Source organism: Adelges cooleyi, unplaced genomic scaffold, assembly GCF_023614345.1.
Source record: "Adelges cooleyi isolate 19-005CV unplaced genomic scaffold, UGA_ACOO_1.1 ACOO_flye_CR_arks_rails_tigmint_CR_PRNA_8, whole genome shotgun sequence".
Classification (NCBI taxonomy): Eukaryota; Metazoa; Arthropoda; class Insecta; order Hemiptera; family Adelgidae; genus Adelges; species Adelges cooleyi.
Window position 1 is genome coordinate 922,696 of NW_026096513.1, and position 17,780 is coordinate 940,475.

At 33.6% G+C, this 17,780-nt stretch overlaps 2 protein-coding genes across 7 annotated transcripts in view; one reads left to right on the plus strand and one right to left on the minus strand.

Annotated features, from left to right (window-relative positions):
- Positions 1-17,662, minus strand: part of LOC126845732 (C-Maf-inducing protein-like) — a 35,785-nt gene extending 18,123 nt beyond the window's left edge. The window contains exon 1 of one of the 3 annotated variants that reach the window (XM_050584591.1): positions 17,409-17,662. Coding sequence is in view for 1 of the 3 variants with exons in the window: in XM_050584589.1 (XP_050440546.1) it covers positions 8,322-8,351 (30 nt within the window). In the remaining 2 variants the exon portion in view is untranslated. Of the gene's footprint in view, positions 1-8,321; positions 8,593-12,515; positions 13,033-17,408 lie in introns of those variants that run through there. The other 2 variants (XM_050584590.1, XM_050584589.1) reach the window with 2 other exon arrangements.
- LOC126845733 (UDP-glucosyltransferase 2-like) overlaps positions 1-17,780 on the plus strand; it is a 33,688-nt gene that overhangs the window by 7,625 nt on the left and 8,283 nt on the right. Inside the window, exon 1 of one of the 4 annotated variants that reach the window (XM_050584599.1) lies at positions 13,155-15,849. The exons of 1 other annotated variant lie outside the window; for it this stretch is intronic. In XM_050584599.1, the coding sequence (XP_050440556.1) occupies positions 15,743-15,849 (107 nt within the window). In that variant the 5' untranslated portion in view covers positions 13,155-15,742. Of the gene's footprint in view, positions 1-13,154; positions 15,850-17,780 lie in introns of those variants that run through there. 2 more of the 4 variants (XM_050584598.1, XM_050584592.1) reach the window with 2 other exon arrangements.

Consider the following 17,780-nt stretch of genomic DNA (forward strand, 5'->3'; position numbering starts at 1 on the left):
TCTTGATTTTATCAACATTTTTCTACAACAATTTGGAATGTCATAAATTATAGCTAGACTCATCGTTTTGGATGTGAAATTTTGGTGGGTAAATCACAAAACAAAACACACGGATCAACAGAGTAGAGTAACAATGATGAAGGTTGTTTTAATTTTTGAAGGCACTAAGTACTAACGATAAACAGGTCAAAACTAGTTGGGGTGCAAGAAGGTTACTTCCTTTCCGTGTTAATGCTAACAACTGATTTTTAAGATGGCTTTAATATTTATTATTATTATTTTAACAAATTGTATCACTATGGAAAACTGATCTGATAAGTTGTACAACTGAAGTGTAATCATACATATATTATTATATTAACACGTTGAAAATATTAAAAATGTGTTTTTCTCTTGGTAGGCTCATGATAAATCAGATCAAACTACAAATCTTATAGCCCCCTCTCCCCCCAAGAGCACCTTTAAAGAAACAACATTCATGACTATTTTAACGACTTGTTGGTGAATCAAAGGACTGATGGTTGAAACGATAAGGAATTTGTTCAATTATCTGAATGTCGTAAAATGTGAACATTCCATTTTATCTTAGATAACTCGTGCATTTTCTTTTTATTGATCCGAACAACAACAATATTATGTTTTTTCAGAGTTTTTCGATCGTTATGGTTTATAGTCTACTCCCAGTAAAGCGGTTTGCCATACTGGATAGCGTTCATTACAAAAGAAAAAACATGTACCTACACTCATTTAATAATAACATGATGATTACAATTAATTAGATAATTAATTTTATATCATTATAATAAATAATGAAAAGGTCAGAGTACATAGAGAGAGAAAAAGATAATAATAATTTATAATTTCTATTATTAGGTCATGCTATAATGTTTTTATTTTCGGCGATTAAACCCGCGCTCGGTTTATGGATTAAACGAATTTTGGATAAGCATCGGCCGCCATAATACATTAATAAGAGCCGCCCCCGTGCGATACCCAAAGCGATGCGTGGGCGGATGTGGACATGGCGCCCTAAATTTTGTGTTGTTTTTTTCCTCTTGTCACCGACAATATAATGGCAGTTTTTTTTATGAAATTCCACGGTTTTTCTTTAGCGGGACTCCTTTGGGACTAGGCCAATGACGGTTTATCGCATGTATGAATGCAAAAACAAAATCGCCAAGTAATTATACAACCTAGAGATACCGAATTTGCCTCGGACATTTGTTGGCTCAAACACGTAATAATTATTTGTAAAAGGCACACCTGCCAGTTAAACAATAACGCATTGTGACGGTATTTTACACATTCCAACACACTCACACTCGGTCGTCGGCAATTGGACGTGTAAAACCCATTCACGATACCTAAACTTGCAGCTGTTAATTGTCAAACAATTGAATTGGTCATTTCAAAAACGACACAAGTCACAAAATTGGAATTCTTCGCTAGCCACAAAAAACTTCATAACTTCATAACTAGTTTTTGCAGTGATTCTAATTTTTTGTGCTCAACATTTGTATTAAATATGAGTCTGACAAATTTAGTTTTCACACAGAATACGTAACTAATAAACAAAGTATATAATTATCAAATTTGACAAAATTCATTTTTGAAAAATCGGTGACTCATTTCCTTTTTAAAACGACCTATTCAATTATATCGGTTGAGCGTTGGTCGAAGCGAAGATAACATTTTCGATCATTTCACTAAGAGGAGTCCACATATTTGATCTAAATAACAAATCTCGGTTGTCTTTTACAAAACACGTTGGTTCGATTAATAAATCTATATTTATAGATTGTAAATAAAGAAAAAAAAATCTATAATATGCACTTTATACTTTATCTCGGAAGGTGGTTAATTGCTCACTGGTCTATTGAACGACGATATAATTAATACATTTAATTATTGTTGTATAGCTAAGAGGATAGTTTACCTCAATATCTACATTGGATTTTCCTTTTCGCGTACCTTCAGGCATTTATTTACAACCCCGTTCACTTATAGTGGAGCTGTATATCGAAACTACTTTTGAATTCCTCTACTGTATTTTCAAATTACTCGTTTTACAATTTTATTTCTTATTTTACATTCAACTGGCTCAAACAATCTCAATATTTTGTCTACCGTTTTATCTGATATTGGCATAATTATAATTTACTCAGTGCCTACTCATTCTTACATTATTACAGTATTTAACTCATTCTAAAAAGAGATACCCGACAGGACTGTCATTTATATGACATGCGGTGAGGATAATCACTTCGTGAGCGATTGCACGAGTCCTCTAAATTGCGTGTAGTATGACAGTAAAATAAAAGGAGTATCAGATTTACCAGGATACGGACAATTTAGGTCCTATCAAAGAACCAGAAAGAAGCTAAATTGAAGCAAAACAATTAAAAGAAGAATATACTATAAAAGATGTATTGTCTTAGTATAATTTATAAATGAGGTTTTTCATTGATCAATAAATGATCATAAATAAATTATGCTTACCACAAAGAAAACAATTCGAATAAAATCGCATTCCCGGATAAAGGTTTTGTTAGGCTAGTCCCAGAAAACGCTTTTAAATCTGTGCTAAATTACTGGACTGAGGCATGAGTTCATGCTATACAGTATACTGGTAAATATTTTGTTGGATTTATTACTGTGCTAATTTATTTTGTGTCGGTTTCTTACTATCTACAGAAACGCATCAGAACGTTCGACAGTTATTAAATAACTATTAGATTTAGTGTAGACCTCAGCCATATCTATCTCAGTGGCGTCATTTGGGGGGGGGGGGCGAAAGGGCATTTACCCTACCCTTAATTTTTATAGGCTGGGTGTGTGTTCCAATCCCCTTAATGGTGAAATGATGAATACAAAAACTTAATAATCCATACATCATACATGCATATCATTGCCATTTAATTATTTAAATGAGTACTTTTGTTTTAACAAAACATTCTTGCTTGCAAATCTGTTAAAGTATCTGTTTTTTTATGCAACTACCTACCTTTACTAATAACGAACCGGCTGAACTGACTACCAAGTATAATAGGTGAAGGTTTATAATATTTGTGTTATTACTGTTTTGTATCTAAGTGTTGTGGAAAAAATATTTATATTTGTAAATGAACATTGGGCCGTTAAAAACTTTGCCCCGCCCTAAGAAAAACTGAAATGACGCCCCTGATCTATCTTCTTAGTGTACAGGTTTATGGTGAGCTTAGTGTATTTTGTGCTAATTTTTTATCGTTACACTTAACAATCGTTACGTGAACAAAAATGCGATATGAATTCTAACAGTGAAAATTATGTAAGTAATATATTAATTTTAACGAAATACTACATAACGTATGATTAAACTGGTAATATTCAGCGACCTCGAGTCAGCAGTTCGCTATAATAAAATATGATATACTGCATAATATTATAATACTGTTTTACTCGGCGCAAAGATAACAATAATAACTTGTTTTATTACGATATATAGCTATCGCGCGCTAATATTATACTGTGAGAAAAAAACCTTAAATTAATACATTTAATAAAAAAAATTGTCAAATATTATTTAGACGAAACGCGTGACTGCAAGTATTCCTTTTTCGTATAAGACATAATAGAATTTCGAATATCGGTATCACGTTAAATACGGCACGTGTTAAATATTCATTAATTGGCGGCGCCGGCACAAAGTAGTAGTTTTTTTTTATTGTCGTGAATGATAAAAAAAAAAGTACAACGTCATTGTGCATACCCATACATATTTGCACAAGACATACAGAGCGATTCAATATTACTATTAGTCGACTTTTTGGTTTTAATAACGCTTAAGATGCAATTATTCGTTTTTAATCATTATTCACGTACATACATGACTCGTCCGTGTTTAAACATTGTGTTTCTATACATATTTTTTATGTTCAAAAGATAATAATTATTGTTTCAGAAATGACAAAAAAAAAAACAGATTCATTGTATTATTTTTAATGTTAGTTAAATTGACCAAATGTGTATTAAATCAAACATTATTAACTATGCGAACTACAAGTGATACTAGGCAGGTTATTACTTATTTTTACTAACTTCATTTAATAGAACATTATCAAAATGGGTTAAAAAATTGATTTTATTTTCAGTTAATATCCTTCTTCCTTTTTTAAAAGCTTGTCACTGTCGTTGAAGCCAAATGTAGCGATCTTTAGCAGTTTATATTAGTGTTTTGTAATTCGTACAACTAGTGTGTAATGATGTTGAGGATAGATGTTCTAGGGGTTCCTCTGGTTTGTTTCAGTTTATTTAGTCGAGTTAATAATTAGTACTAAATTAACGAATTAACTGAAGTCACTATAGAGCATCAATAGTTAATTATTAAATATAATCTAAAAACTAAAAAATTGTATTCAATGGTTATTAAATTATAGCTAAAAGCTAAAAACTAGTGTAAGTCGGTCGTGGGTGTATTTTACTCACCGCACTGCACCGTAACACTAGTTATATAAACAAGTAAAAATGAACTTCAAATTATTGACTATTGATCGATTAAGTTGCAAAAGTTAATATCAACTATTAACTGTATTTTAAGATAGGTTTAAAAAAGTTTACAAAAATAATTCGTATATCGTTTTATTATATAAACGCATTATAATTTTATTTTGTATAGATTAAAGTACTTAACAGTTAATCCGAAAACGTAGAAGTCTATAATTGAAATTTATGAATTAGCTGACAACAGTTGAACAATTAGTCGAATTACAAAACAAAAACATTGACTGTAATCCTTGTCCTAACTTTAGCTCGTTAACGATATACTACTGTCGAGTATTTTTCAGTGTTTTGTTTCTTTGTTAAAGTTACGGTCAAATAGGGTTTAATTGTAAATCAATAAGACGTAGTTAAATTCTACTTCGAAAACTGGTCGGTCAAAACAGTTCTACGGTGTTTGAGCAAAACAGATAAGCCAAAATAATATATATTTAATGTAAGTTTGTGATTCTACATAACTTCTTATCGTGTCCGGAAGTTTAAACGTTGAGACATTTTATCACCATTTTTTCTAAGGATTGTTTGATGGAAGTTTATCCATCATTTATAACTCCACCATTACAGTAGCGATCAATTCTTACTTATAAATTACAATCTTCGAGTTAGGCTCCTTTAAGTTTTTGATAAGAGATACTAGCCATATAAATTAAATAAATGTAGATACATTTAACATTTTTTGTTGTTATAATTTATCTAACAGTATAATTTTTTTTTTTTATTATTATCAGAAAATATATTTACAATCTATACAACAGTGAGTACAATAAGTAAATGCGGTGAACATTATATACATGACATTAAGCAATTGTCGTTAAGGGAAGACACTCAGCAGTATCACCCGGCTAGAAATTTATTAATTTAATTTGTTTAATTTAATAGGAAGTTATTTTAGAAACCAGAAGGTCTCTGGGCCATCTTCTTTTAAGTCTTCCGGGAGCGTTTTCAGGAAGGGAGATCAAGGGTAGTTGCTTTGTTACAGGATTATAGTGGGAACTTAGATTTAAATGGAAATTTGAGTATAGAGAATTTGCTAACTGGTTGAGTGTTGGTACGTTTAGGTCTTTATGTAGGTTTTTGTTTGTGATATACCAAGGGGTATAGGTTAATAGCCGCAAGCAGATCGACTGGAACGCCTGGAGAGTTTTAGTGTTGGAGGGTTTGGCTGTGCCCCAGAGAACAGTATAACTATTGTTGTAATTAAAAACACACCACTTATAATATTTTATTTTTTTTAAATGCTTATTTCTTTTATAAATTAACAAGCTGTCCGGACCTGGCGGCTTTGCCCGGGATTTAGTTTGCCAGGGCTGAGTAAAATAATTTCCATTCCCCATTCCCACCCCCATCCCTCATCCCTAATCTCTTATCTCTTACAAGATAACAGCGTGACAGCGTTTTTGTGGCACTTTTTTCGGTTATGATGTCCTCCTCTTACTCAAGGGTCCCAGTCCCGGCCCCAGTCTCAGTCCTAGATCCAGTTCCAATCGTTAAAAGCTTGTCCAGAATCGTGGTACACAGAATCGACCTGTTCCTTTAATCATCACCTATCGAGTACCGTGGTTACCATGGTTACAAACAAAGTTTTTATTTTGGGTTAGCAACGAAAATATTTCGTATTTAAAGTAGAAAATTCGTGTTTGAGGCCATCCTTAGCGCTTAGGGGTGGAATTTTCGAAAAGTACTATGCCATTTACCTTCACAGGAGTGTACTCAACATTTTCCCAAAATGTCATGGCGATCACATGAATGGTGTACCTACTAATGCATAAAGAACATGCATACAGACATTAATTTTTATAAATATAAATTTAAGCTACATGGAATGTGACTTACATTAATATTACCTGCAGATACTTATATTTTAATTAATAGAGGTTAGCCATTTTTGGTTACCTATCCTAACTTCAATATGAATTTCGAGTAGGCTAGTTCTAGTTGTTAATTTTTTATATATTTGCGGTTAAATCACGGTTTATCATTAGTGAAAACTAAAAAGTAAGGCTAATGATTACGATAGAGTTAAATGATTACGGTAAAGTTTAGGTTAGGTTAAACTGAACTATTTTTAAACAAAAGAAAATGCATACAATTTAAACTTAACCCCCTTTACTCAAAAACCACAGAAACTTAAGGTTATTATTTAAAGATTATTGCCTGCAAACGTATCTCTACCAGCTTTTGTACTAGAAGGAAAAATAAAATGTATAGAACAGCGAGAGTTATTTAAAAATCGAATACCGTTGACGATTCAGTTATGAAGAAAATGTTATGAATACAAAAATATTTTCGAAAAGAAAATCTACGAAACACGATTATTTTTAGAAAACGAATGTCTTTCGCACTGAATCACGCGGTATACACGATAGCCTTGCTATTCGGTAGCACCAAGCACACACATACATACATACATACTACATAGTATAAATATATACACATGTACTTACTTAATTACTTACGTCATTGGAAACTCACCAAACGACGATCGCGCAGATATTATTTTCCAAATATCATTTGAATATTATATTTTGTTACACGACGTCGCATTTGTGTGTATCTCTCCATCATTACCATAGCCGGTAACGGTGGAGGGGTACTATTTTAGACGTGCATGTAAATATTTTAAGTATAAAATAATATAATAAAGTATTTTATACAACATGACGTCCGAGAATTTTCCTGATACGCATAAATTCGACGGCGTGCGCAACACCAAGTACCTTATTATATTCGATATTTTAGTTATTAATTTATAATAACGAGTTAAAATAAAATTGTAAAAACCCCAAACCATATAAACGCAGTGGTAATTATTTATACCGGCAATGCGATTAATTCGACGGATATTATTATGTTAAATATAGACTCTCAGTCTACCGAACAATAAACCATGTTAATTTAATACATTTGATAAAAGTTTTTTGTTTGTCAAAAGTTCAAACGCTTCACAATTGGACGTATTAGGTAACGGTGACGTTAAAAAGTTCTGTGTATTTTTTTTTTTTTTTTGTAAAATTCAATTATTATGTATGTACACTGCCAAACGCGCCGCAAAAATATCTAACGCTCAACACATCACCAGCAATATAATATAATAACCAGTATGAATTCCGACTAAGCTAAATGGCTGAATTTATAATTTTTTAATTATTAAAAAAACCATAAAGTATTTGGTAAATCAGACGTTAAATTTAAAAAAAAAGTTGAATTGGTCTTTTTAGAGAAATGTACCAAGTTAACCGTTTTCAACTAAAAGTTTGCTTAAGATAATTAGTTAAATCACTATGGCGTCAAAAACGAGTATGGAACCTAGTCAAAAAATCATAAACGTTTTCAGACTCAAAAAATCAAAAAACAACTTTTTCTCTACCCGAAGCATAAAAACCGAAATGCTTAGATTCGTTTAGACTCCCGTTAGTCAGCATGTAAAATTTCAAAAAAAAAAATTTTTATTGAAATCAAAATTTATATGCATTATATACATTTAAATGCATTTATTTCCAACCTTTTCAGTATCACACTTAACCACCAGGTGTGATTAGATCAAACATTCGTTTCACGCTAATGTATAAAACCAAAATCTAAACTTAACAGCCATCAAAATCAAATTTGTAAAATATATTTTAAGCGTGGGAAGACTATCTGAACACAAATAGTAGAATTCTAAAATAAAAATCAATTTTTTAAAAAATGAAGGTTAAGCATTGACGCGGTTGGCTGGCCTTTTTCCAGTAAATTTCAAAATGACATATTATGCAGAACGCTGTTAATAATTTTATTCTACTCACCACAGTTTGGATTATTTCCTTATCTTGCATAATCGATCCTATAAAGTATTGTTGCTGATCGTTGACTGTCACCAGTGCCAGGAAATGAAATAATGATATTATTACTAAATTGCCAGAGCATGTGATGGTAAGTGTCTAATCTAACAACTGAAACGTCCAGTTAATGAACCACATATAATATACACCGATTATTCACACAATCATTACTGCATTACTGACGTTGTCTATTAATATAGTCATTACATGTATTACAGGTGACGGGATTTTTGACATTATGACTCTTAACACAACACACGCAAATCGTATAATTATTATAATGATGAGTGCTTATTGTCGAATTTTAACTGTTCCCGTGATGCCGTCATTAACAATACACGAGAAGCAGATAGAATCACGAGTGCCTATCAAATACTAAATCGATTCAATTCTGAAGATCTCTTTAACCATTTACGTCAACTGCCAATAAGATTAAAAAATTATCGGTTTTTTTGTCCAAGTTTAACAATAAAATCATTAACACAACTTTTACTAAAAAAAAATAAGTCAAGAAGAATATTGCAGTTCTAATTGAAAATATACTAAATTATTTATTAAGTCGGTCAAAAAAATGAGACAGTTTTTACTAACCAACAAGTACTATTGCAAATTGATTAAGACTTGTGTCGATTAAAAAAAATATTGACAGAAATTTAAATTCATTAGACACTTTTTTTATTATAAAAGACTATCATTTTTTTTTTTTAATGTTCATAATATCAAATATGTAAAAATTACAACATAAATTATCATAAATTAAATTTGTTACGATGATGAATTGACATTTATTAAATTCCATAAAATATCTAAAAAAAAGTACTTTTTTTTTATTTATCGAGTTAGGTTAGGTTAATAAAACGTCATAGAACCTAGAGAAAAGATACAACAAAATAAGTGTAAAACTAAAGAAAATGTATTATTATAATAATTATTAGGTGTAAAAAGTCCAAATTTTAAACAAGAGAAGAACCACAGATAAAATTTAGAATTCCACAGTAAACCCTTCCAATAATAACATAAGTAGAATAAATAAACTTCGCAATAAAATATTGATGTACAACAAAATAATCATTTTGAAAAAAATTCAACTAATTCCTTAAAATTGGACGCCCACTATGGAAGGTATTATGTGACTTAAATTGTAATTATTTTTGTTCGGCGGAAATTCTTTCTTATAGCCCACATCTATTCTAAACAGCCATCGATTAGCGACGGTGTGGGTGTTAAAAGTAATTTTAAAACTCGCAGGGTATACTAGTAATGTTACTCTCCAACCCCTCGTTTGTGGAAGAATCGTCGATACCTTAAAAACATAGTAGGAGGAATTTGCCGTCCTTGCCTATCGTCTAGCGATAATAATTAGCCGCAAGAGGAGGGTGTAAAAATAAAAATGCACACTTCGTTCTTTGGTAAATCGGCTTCGAGCCTTTTATTCGTTTCCATTCAAAAAGTATATTTCTCAGAGATAGAAGTATACGATAAAAGAGATAAAATGTACAATAGACAATTCTACTGAGATGTACAAAAGCTCTTGCGAGCCCAACCTAAATGGGTACCACCGACTTTGTATGCCGGCCACGTGGGGCTAATAGAATAATTGGACAGCGTTTGCACTTAACCCTTTTGGCTTTTCTTGTGTTATTTATTACTTTTTTTTTTTCTGATAAGTACTTTGCGAGAACGGAGTACGTGCGATTTCGTCGGTCGACCGACTTACCGGTGACGACGATGAGAGTTTTTTTTTTTTTTGTCAACAAAACGAATATCAACTATCATAATTGAAAAGACTTTGCCCGGAAAGACAATATTTCAGTGTCCGGTTACTTGACGACTCCGGGTCGTTGTGTAATTTTTTTTTTTTCATTTTCATTTATTTAACATAAAAAACGTGCTACTACACAAAGACCGATGGGATGCATAAAACATACACGAGTGGTCGGTATATATACATATATATATATATAATAATTACCATTCGACAGAAATGTGGTTACTGTCTCTGACGTTAACAACAACACATGTGTAGCGAATTCCAAACGTTCGCACGCGCAGATAACGATAACGAGCCGGTACCGTATACATGTATTTAAGTATACATCCAATATCTATATATAAATATTATAATAATACTGTCTATTGGAAACGGCGAAGTCTGTTTTTGTTTTGTCAAAAGACGTAAACACACGCTTGTGCTATCGAGCGTGATTCATTAGGTCAAACGCCGCAGCCGACTGCCATATTAATAGTTTAAATATGGAAAATATTTGTTCAACGCGTTCATAGAAAATGTTAAATTTGAGTGTTAAATGAAGTGACAATGGCCACGCAAAGTTATCTACATATTAAGAATTATTGATTTGGGCATTTTAAGTGACCAACTCCTGAGAGGTATACTCGTACTTGTCATCCAATGATGTTTTTTTTTTTTTTTTATATGGACCAACTGTAACGTATTAACCATTGGATATGTTTCTTCATACGTATTACAGTCTATAAATCAAAATTAGTTCACCAGAGGTTATCCCTGCAAGCCCAAAAGTTGAAAAAGGTCATTCTTCCTAATTCCGGTTTTATATTTCCCCATTAGTAACTTACAACTTATAGCGAGTTACTTTTTCCCGGCAGTAATTAGAAAGTTGCCCAGCTCTGACTCAGCCTAGATAAAATTTAGGAAACTCTTAAAATAAAAATTACTCTGGTTTTCCAAGTTTCAATTTGGATACGCTATAATTTTCCGAAAATTACCATAATAAGAAAATGTACTTCTTTTGGAATTTTAATTAGGCATTTCTTATTTATCTAACAACGGTCTTAAAATGGATTTCTTTAACTTCGCTAAATAGATTGTTTTTAATTATTATATAAGGTATTTTGAGACCTAAAGGGTGAAATTAGACCATAGATAGTGTCATTTTAGTCGTACTGTTTAAATAAATTGAATTTACATCTAATATCGAGTTATTATAATCGAATGGCGTTACGCAGAAAGCAGCCATCCCAGAAATCTCTATTTTGGAATAATTTGATGTTTTACAACAATTCATATCATTTTGTTAGATTTAAAACATTGATAAATAGCTCCCCAATTAAACATTTTTATATGCATTTTCCAGATGTGCAAAAAGACATTTTGTATCAAGTAGTATCGAAATCTCATTTGTTATGTTTTTGAGGATTTATGCTTTTTGCATAACGCCATTCAATTATTGTTTAGGGTCCTACCTATTGGTGCCCATTAAGAAGTGGGGCAAGTGAGAGACATGTACTCTATACTAAAAACGTACAAATTTACAAATTAAACCATTCTGAAACGAATTTGGCGAACTTGAATTTATGAATATAAAATTACTTATAATCATAATTTCATAACACGATGAAAATAAAATCAAATGTTTGTTTTAAAAATTGACGATGAGATACTGACGCTACTAATTTAAAGTGTGTACGTAAAATGTAGAAAAGATAAAAATATTTTCAGATCGTTAGTTATAGGACTAACAGTTATTGAGAATTGTTCTATAGCCTGATGGGTATTTTATCTAGATATGGTTCAACTTCGGGTATGATACCTAAATACAAGAACAATTTACCCAATCCTAGTTTATTCTCACTATGGAAATCACTACAGACTTCTATCTGTGGCACGGCGATGATCAGTTAAATTGTTATTTTATTTTTATATTTGTTTAAGTTAAAATTTTTGCTGTGTAGTGTCGCAATAATGCATGGTTTTATGGTTGAACTTAGTGGAGTGAATAAAAAAAAAGATTATACAGTTGTCCCAAATAGCTAATAGTTCAATCCGTAAGGATTTTTTCGACCCCTGGATTTTGACAGATGGCCAAAGGGTGACTTTTGGAAACTTTGCAGACCCATAGACATTAAAAAGATCAGTGTGAAAAGCTAATGATAGACATTGACAGTGAGCAAGACATGGCTGGTTTGGGCAAATTCTATCTGAGTATGAGAGGAACAGAAGTGTCTCTTCAGAAGTCAAGACTGAATGTGAGATTTAAGTGTTCAATTTTTGGGTTTCGTTTTCAATTTCCTTGATGTGTTTCGACTGCAAGCCAAGTGTTGAGTGCAACGTTTGCCGCGACGCGCAATAAAATCTAACAATCTTTTGCGATTTAATGGTTTTTAAGCGGTAGGACTTACGTTCTGTAAATGGATATATGGTCAGTTAGACGGTTTGATTATCCACAAGACTTGCAGCACTCGTTTACCACCGTTTATCATTTACATTGTAATAACACATTATGTGATGTACACTTGTTACACTTCTACACGGATCGACACAGACGGAAGAGCGATCGGGGCCGACTTGGGTGACGGCGGGTGCGAGAGGGAGAGCTATGCTGCGACGGCGGTGGTGGCTGAGCGCAGGTGGTCCGAGAAATAATATCGTATTGGGGGGATTAGCGACAGCCGCGCGCCGACAACCGATTGCCTGCGGGCCGGACACAACACACCGTGGACGCGTGGATGCGGATGGCCGCTGGCTTGAGCCGTCGTACGGGCGACGGTATGGGCGCGAGAGATGCGGCTGATAGTACGGGTATTATTATTTTACACGGGTGACACGCGAACGATACGCGCGCGGCTGCGTTCGGCGGCGGCGGTCAACAAATTGTGGGAGAAAGACTTGCTCTATGCGTGCGTGGTGGTATGCCGTGCGCGCGTTTAACGTGTAAGTGGCGCCCGCGATCGGGTGTGCGCGCGCGCGCGCCCGCGCTCTGACACACGGGTCCGTACGTGTGCTAGTCTGCGTGTGACGCGGTGGAAGCAGCGGAGGCGTCGTCGTCGTCGTCGTCGGCGGCGGTGTTTCTATGCGGCTCTTTCGCGACGACCGCCGCCTACATCGACCGCGGACACCGCTCGCGCGGTCGGGCGAAAATCGATTGACGCGCATACGGCTGGCCCCCGGGGCGGCATGGGAGGTTCGCTTGGCGAGCAGATAGCGTTCCGCTGTGACCGAATGACCCCGGCACGTACGGACGCTAATTGGCCCCTGTTGTCCTTGCACCCGTGTACTAACGCGTACGGCCGCCGCCGGCGTTTTACCTCCACCGGGAACAAGCCATACCCGCCACAGCCGCCACCCCGTTAACCCAAAAATCGTCCGAGCCGCACACGAACGGGGTCAACGTACAAGAAAATGCAAAATACATGTACCGACGAAGGACGGTGGTATACCCGCAACCAGTGGCGTCGTCTCTCATCTCGCTCTTGATCCGTTGACCCCGAAAATAAATTTAAGTATTTATTTGACAATAATGGTTTTGTACTTTTGTTGTTCTACAATTTCTACCGCATAAATAGCGGTAGAAAAGAAGCGAGCCAGACAGCGAACGGTGATTATCGCTTTGTAGATGAACTCTGCAACGATTTCAAAATGTCAGCAATTATTAATCATTTTCTTATCTATGACATAACTGCAAAGTATTCGTGATTGAGTGTTCATAAATTAAAAAATAAAATATCTAACTTACCTACCCGTTTATCTTTTGTTAGTTTTGTTAATTCACGTCTGACCTTTAGTCTACGCGTTAGCTATTGCACGCACTATTTAAAGCAATACGACGTTACAAAATAATAAAAGTAATTTTCTCTCTCTCTCTCTCTCTCTCTCTCTTATCGACACGATAGGCGAGCGTGACGCCAACAAGACCGTGAGGGTTTTGATGAATACAAGGAAAATCCTATCTCCGTGGCGTATAATAGGTTAAAAGTGATACCAATCTGTAACACATAATAAAAGTAGGTAATACAGCGTTGGCCCGAGTCCATGAAAACTGCGATAAAATTTATACGCGCCAAGGTCCGTCGCGGAAAAACGAATAAAAATTAATTGAATTATTTTTGTTTAGAGTTATTTAGCAGTTGTGTGCGTTATTTTCGGATCGAATCGATTCAATTGCATTTGTAGGCATTTTAACGACTTATGCCAATAACGTTCTATTTCCGAATCGCCTATCGACAATCACTGGGCGGCACCAATTCAACTCTCCGACATTTATAATCATGTTAGATTAGCATAAATATTAGAAAGATAAAAATTCAAACAATTGTTACCACGTTACGGGTATGGTGAGTTCAAATAAAGAGAAGACATCTCTTCTTACCCATTTTACCACTTCTCCAAACCATCATAACCCTCAACTAATACCGAAATTAGTATACGATTATACTGTCATTTATACATACACCAGCCTCTCTGATATAATTTACAATTACCTCTTGACATCTCTTTCCGAGTCTGCCATCTACATTTGCTGGGTCTTGATCTTCTCTCCTCGTAGCATAGCCACACCTAATAACTACCATTCATTATATCCGCTCTAGTCGTTTTGCTCATCATTTATCAAAATAGTTTTGTTTATATTCGCTACATTCTGATACCAGCAAAAGTTATGACCAATGATCATACAATTTGAACTTAAGTCTCTACATTTCATCCATTCATTTTTTTCTTATCATTTGTGCCCTTTGAAATCCATTATTTTCTAGCAGGGTTCCTACATACTTTCACATATGAAACTCACCCTGCCATCTCCTTGTTTGCTCTATCCACAATCATGGTTGTTTCTAAACCTTTTCCGCGTGGTTCTCCTCATCTCTGGTCTATCAGTACTTCGTCATCTTAAATCGGTAGATCTAGATAAAACTGCTGGATACTGTTCAGAAGGACATATAAGGCCAGCGGACAAGATAAAAGATACCAGTGTCAAAAAGAGATATGAAAAGCTGATGCCAAAACAGTGTGGAATCTTGATGGGTATTGTATAAGCTCAGAAACAAGAATGTTAATTATAACATAAAAGCCTTGTCGTTGGTTGGAAAATAAAACACGCATTAGGTTATATTCGTACTAGATGGTAGATGGAGGACAGTCATATTATTACTTTGTTCGATGAGATCACTAGCAAAACAAAGTCGACTAACAATCGCCTGTAGGCCTTTTTGACTCCGGATTAATTACTTCAGTATTCGTTATCTCGTTGAATTTATCTTGTCTTTATTTAGAATAACAGTAACAATGGAACATTTTGCGCTCGCTAGTACTATCTCTGATCAGTCTAGTAGTCACTGCCACAATCATTCAAAAACAAAATGAAATATATTGAATGCATAGTGTATAACTAAAATATAATTAAAATATTTTTTTAAAAACGTCATCTAGAACGAGATAATATTAAACTTCACTCAAATATGCAGTTCGACAATCGAGCTGTGTTAAGTGATTGTTTATGTGATGGGTGTAATAATTTAATTGCTTGTATACAAGTTTACTAGTTTGTGATCCCAGTTTTGACATTTTTACTCTTGTACTGAATTTTGAGTGCATCTGTAATAACTGTGGCGTGGTTTAAATGTGAAAGTCAATGCCCTATTTAAGTCTTCTTCTTAAATGGTGGACACTCTTGCAAACACCAATAAGGAAATTTCAATATTTGGTTTCGTATCAAGAGCAAATCTTGGATCGAGTCAGGTAAAATTCAGTGTAATTAATATTGTCACCGTTTATGAAATCTATAAGCTTCAGTGCACATATTACTTTAAATACACCTTTATTGGCATTCTCGCGGGATCTGTTCCATCGGCCTAATTTACCAACTACAAGTTGTGCCAACAAGAGGAACCAATTGAACGCCATGACCATTCGCAACTTTGGCCGTTGTCTCGGCTCAATTCTTCAGAATTTTCTTATTTCAGAACACTAATCATTTCCACTGTAGAAACTATAGAACCATAACGTTTTCCAACACTGGTTTTCACTAACATGACTGGCCAAGCTGATATGAGCTTGTAACGGTAGTGCGCTTATCCTCTTTTCATTTTGTGTGCATGTAACACAAACACAACTGCAAACTTAACGATTATACTGTTTTACATTCTAAACTTGACTTGAGATTCTTTACTAACTACGACAAAAAACAGATAACCTGTCTAATCTATACCAAAAAGTAGAATGTTTAAATGTATTAGATTTGAGCGACGTATTAATGCCACATCACCGTTCTTCGCTAAAACGAACCAACACACTCGTTGTTAGCCTTGAAATTTTCTAAGTACCATAAATTATTTAAACCGTCAAAATAAAAAAACCAAAATCTAAATAATAATTAATGGGTATATTTTTTGACGTAAAAATAGCTTATGTTTCAGTCAGTCGAGATATATTATTTTTAAAAAATCATATTGTTGTGGTATTTTGTTGCTTAGATTTTATAAAGTGTCGAATACACAAAAAAAAAATTACAATTAGATATTAACTTACATACATCAAGTAATTTTTTTCTTATACATTTTTACTTAAATAACTTCGTTTAATCATGATTAAGTTAACGTTTTACCCGTAATAAATCTCTTAATCGTTACTAATTTAACTATTATCCATGGCATTATTTAATAAACTATAGTGCAGTATTCGGATATTTTCATCAAATTTTCTTTAATTTGTTAGTTACTATGGCATTTTGTACGTTTAAACCTTAAACATTAACGCAATATATTGGTGTAAACCCTAGAAACGGCTTTATTTGAAAACACATTTGATGAAAGATTATATAGCTTATGATTTTTTTTAATAAAAGATAATTTTTAATTTCGCAAAACATTTTTTATTTTGAAAGTAGTTATTATTTGTTTTATCATGCTACGCTGATTCATATACTTTACTAATTGTAGATTTGGCAAGAACCTGTTTTATTTTTTAACCATCGACTCGATGAAAGTATTTTTTTTATTTTTGTGTTACAACCAAACGTTTTCAAACAATAAAACCACCAACCTGTTTTTTTTATATGGGTATTTTTCCAATTGTTTTCTAGAACTAGATTTCAACAAAATTTATAAAATTTATTTTAGGACTAAAATAATGATTTTTTTTTTAAAGGATTATTAAACGTTTATTTATGATATATATATATTTCAGAGTTCAGATTTATTTTTGCCAACCCTTGGTTTACTATTGGTTATTACTATAGTGTGTATCTATTATTATGGATTTTTTTTATCGATGTAAGGTATTATCGTTGAACGACTCACCTCAAACAGCTCTTAAAGACTTCCGTGCACTCTCATACCGCGTAGTCGACTACCACACAAACGTCTAATAGTAATATGTGTTATTTTCGGATAACATACGAGTATAATAATTATATGTACATGATATGATAATAAATGTTGGCCATGTAGGAAACGTCGGTTTATCGAAGGTATGTATAGAAAAAAAACATGACCCGCCCGTCGGACGTCACACGAACAACGTAAGTGTTGTAGAATTACAGGAGGACAAGCGACTGACCGCAAATTATATTATAATATTATCGCAGACTAATAAAAATCATTTTTAAAGAAATACACTACTGTAACTTTTTTCCCGTTTAATTTCTTCAGCTTAATGACGTAGGCTATTTT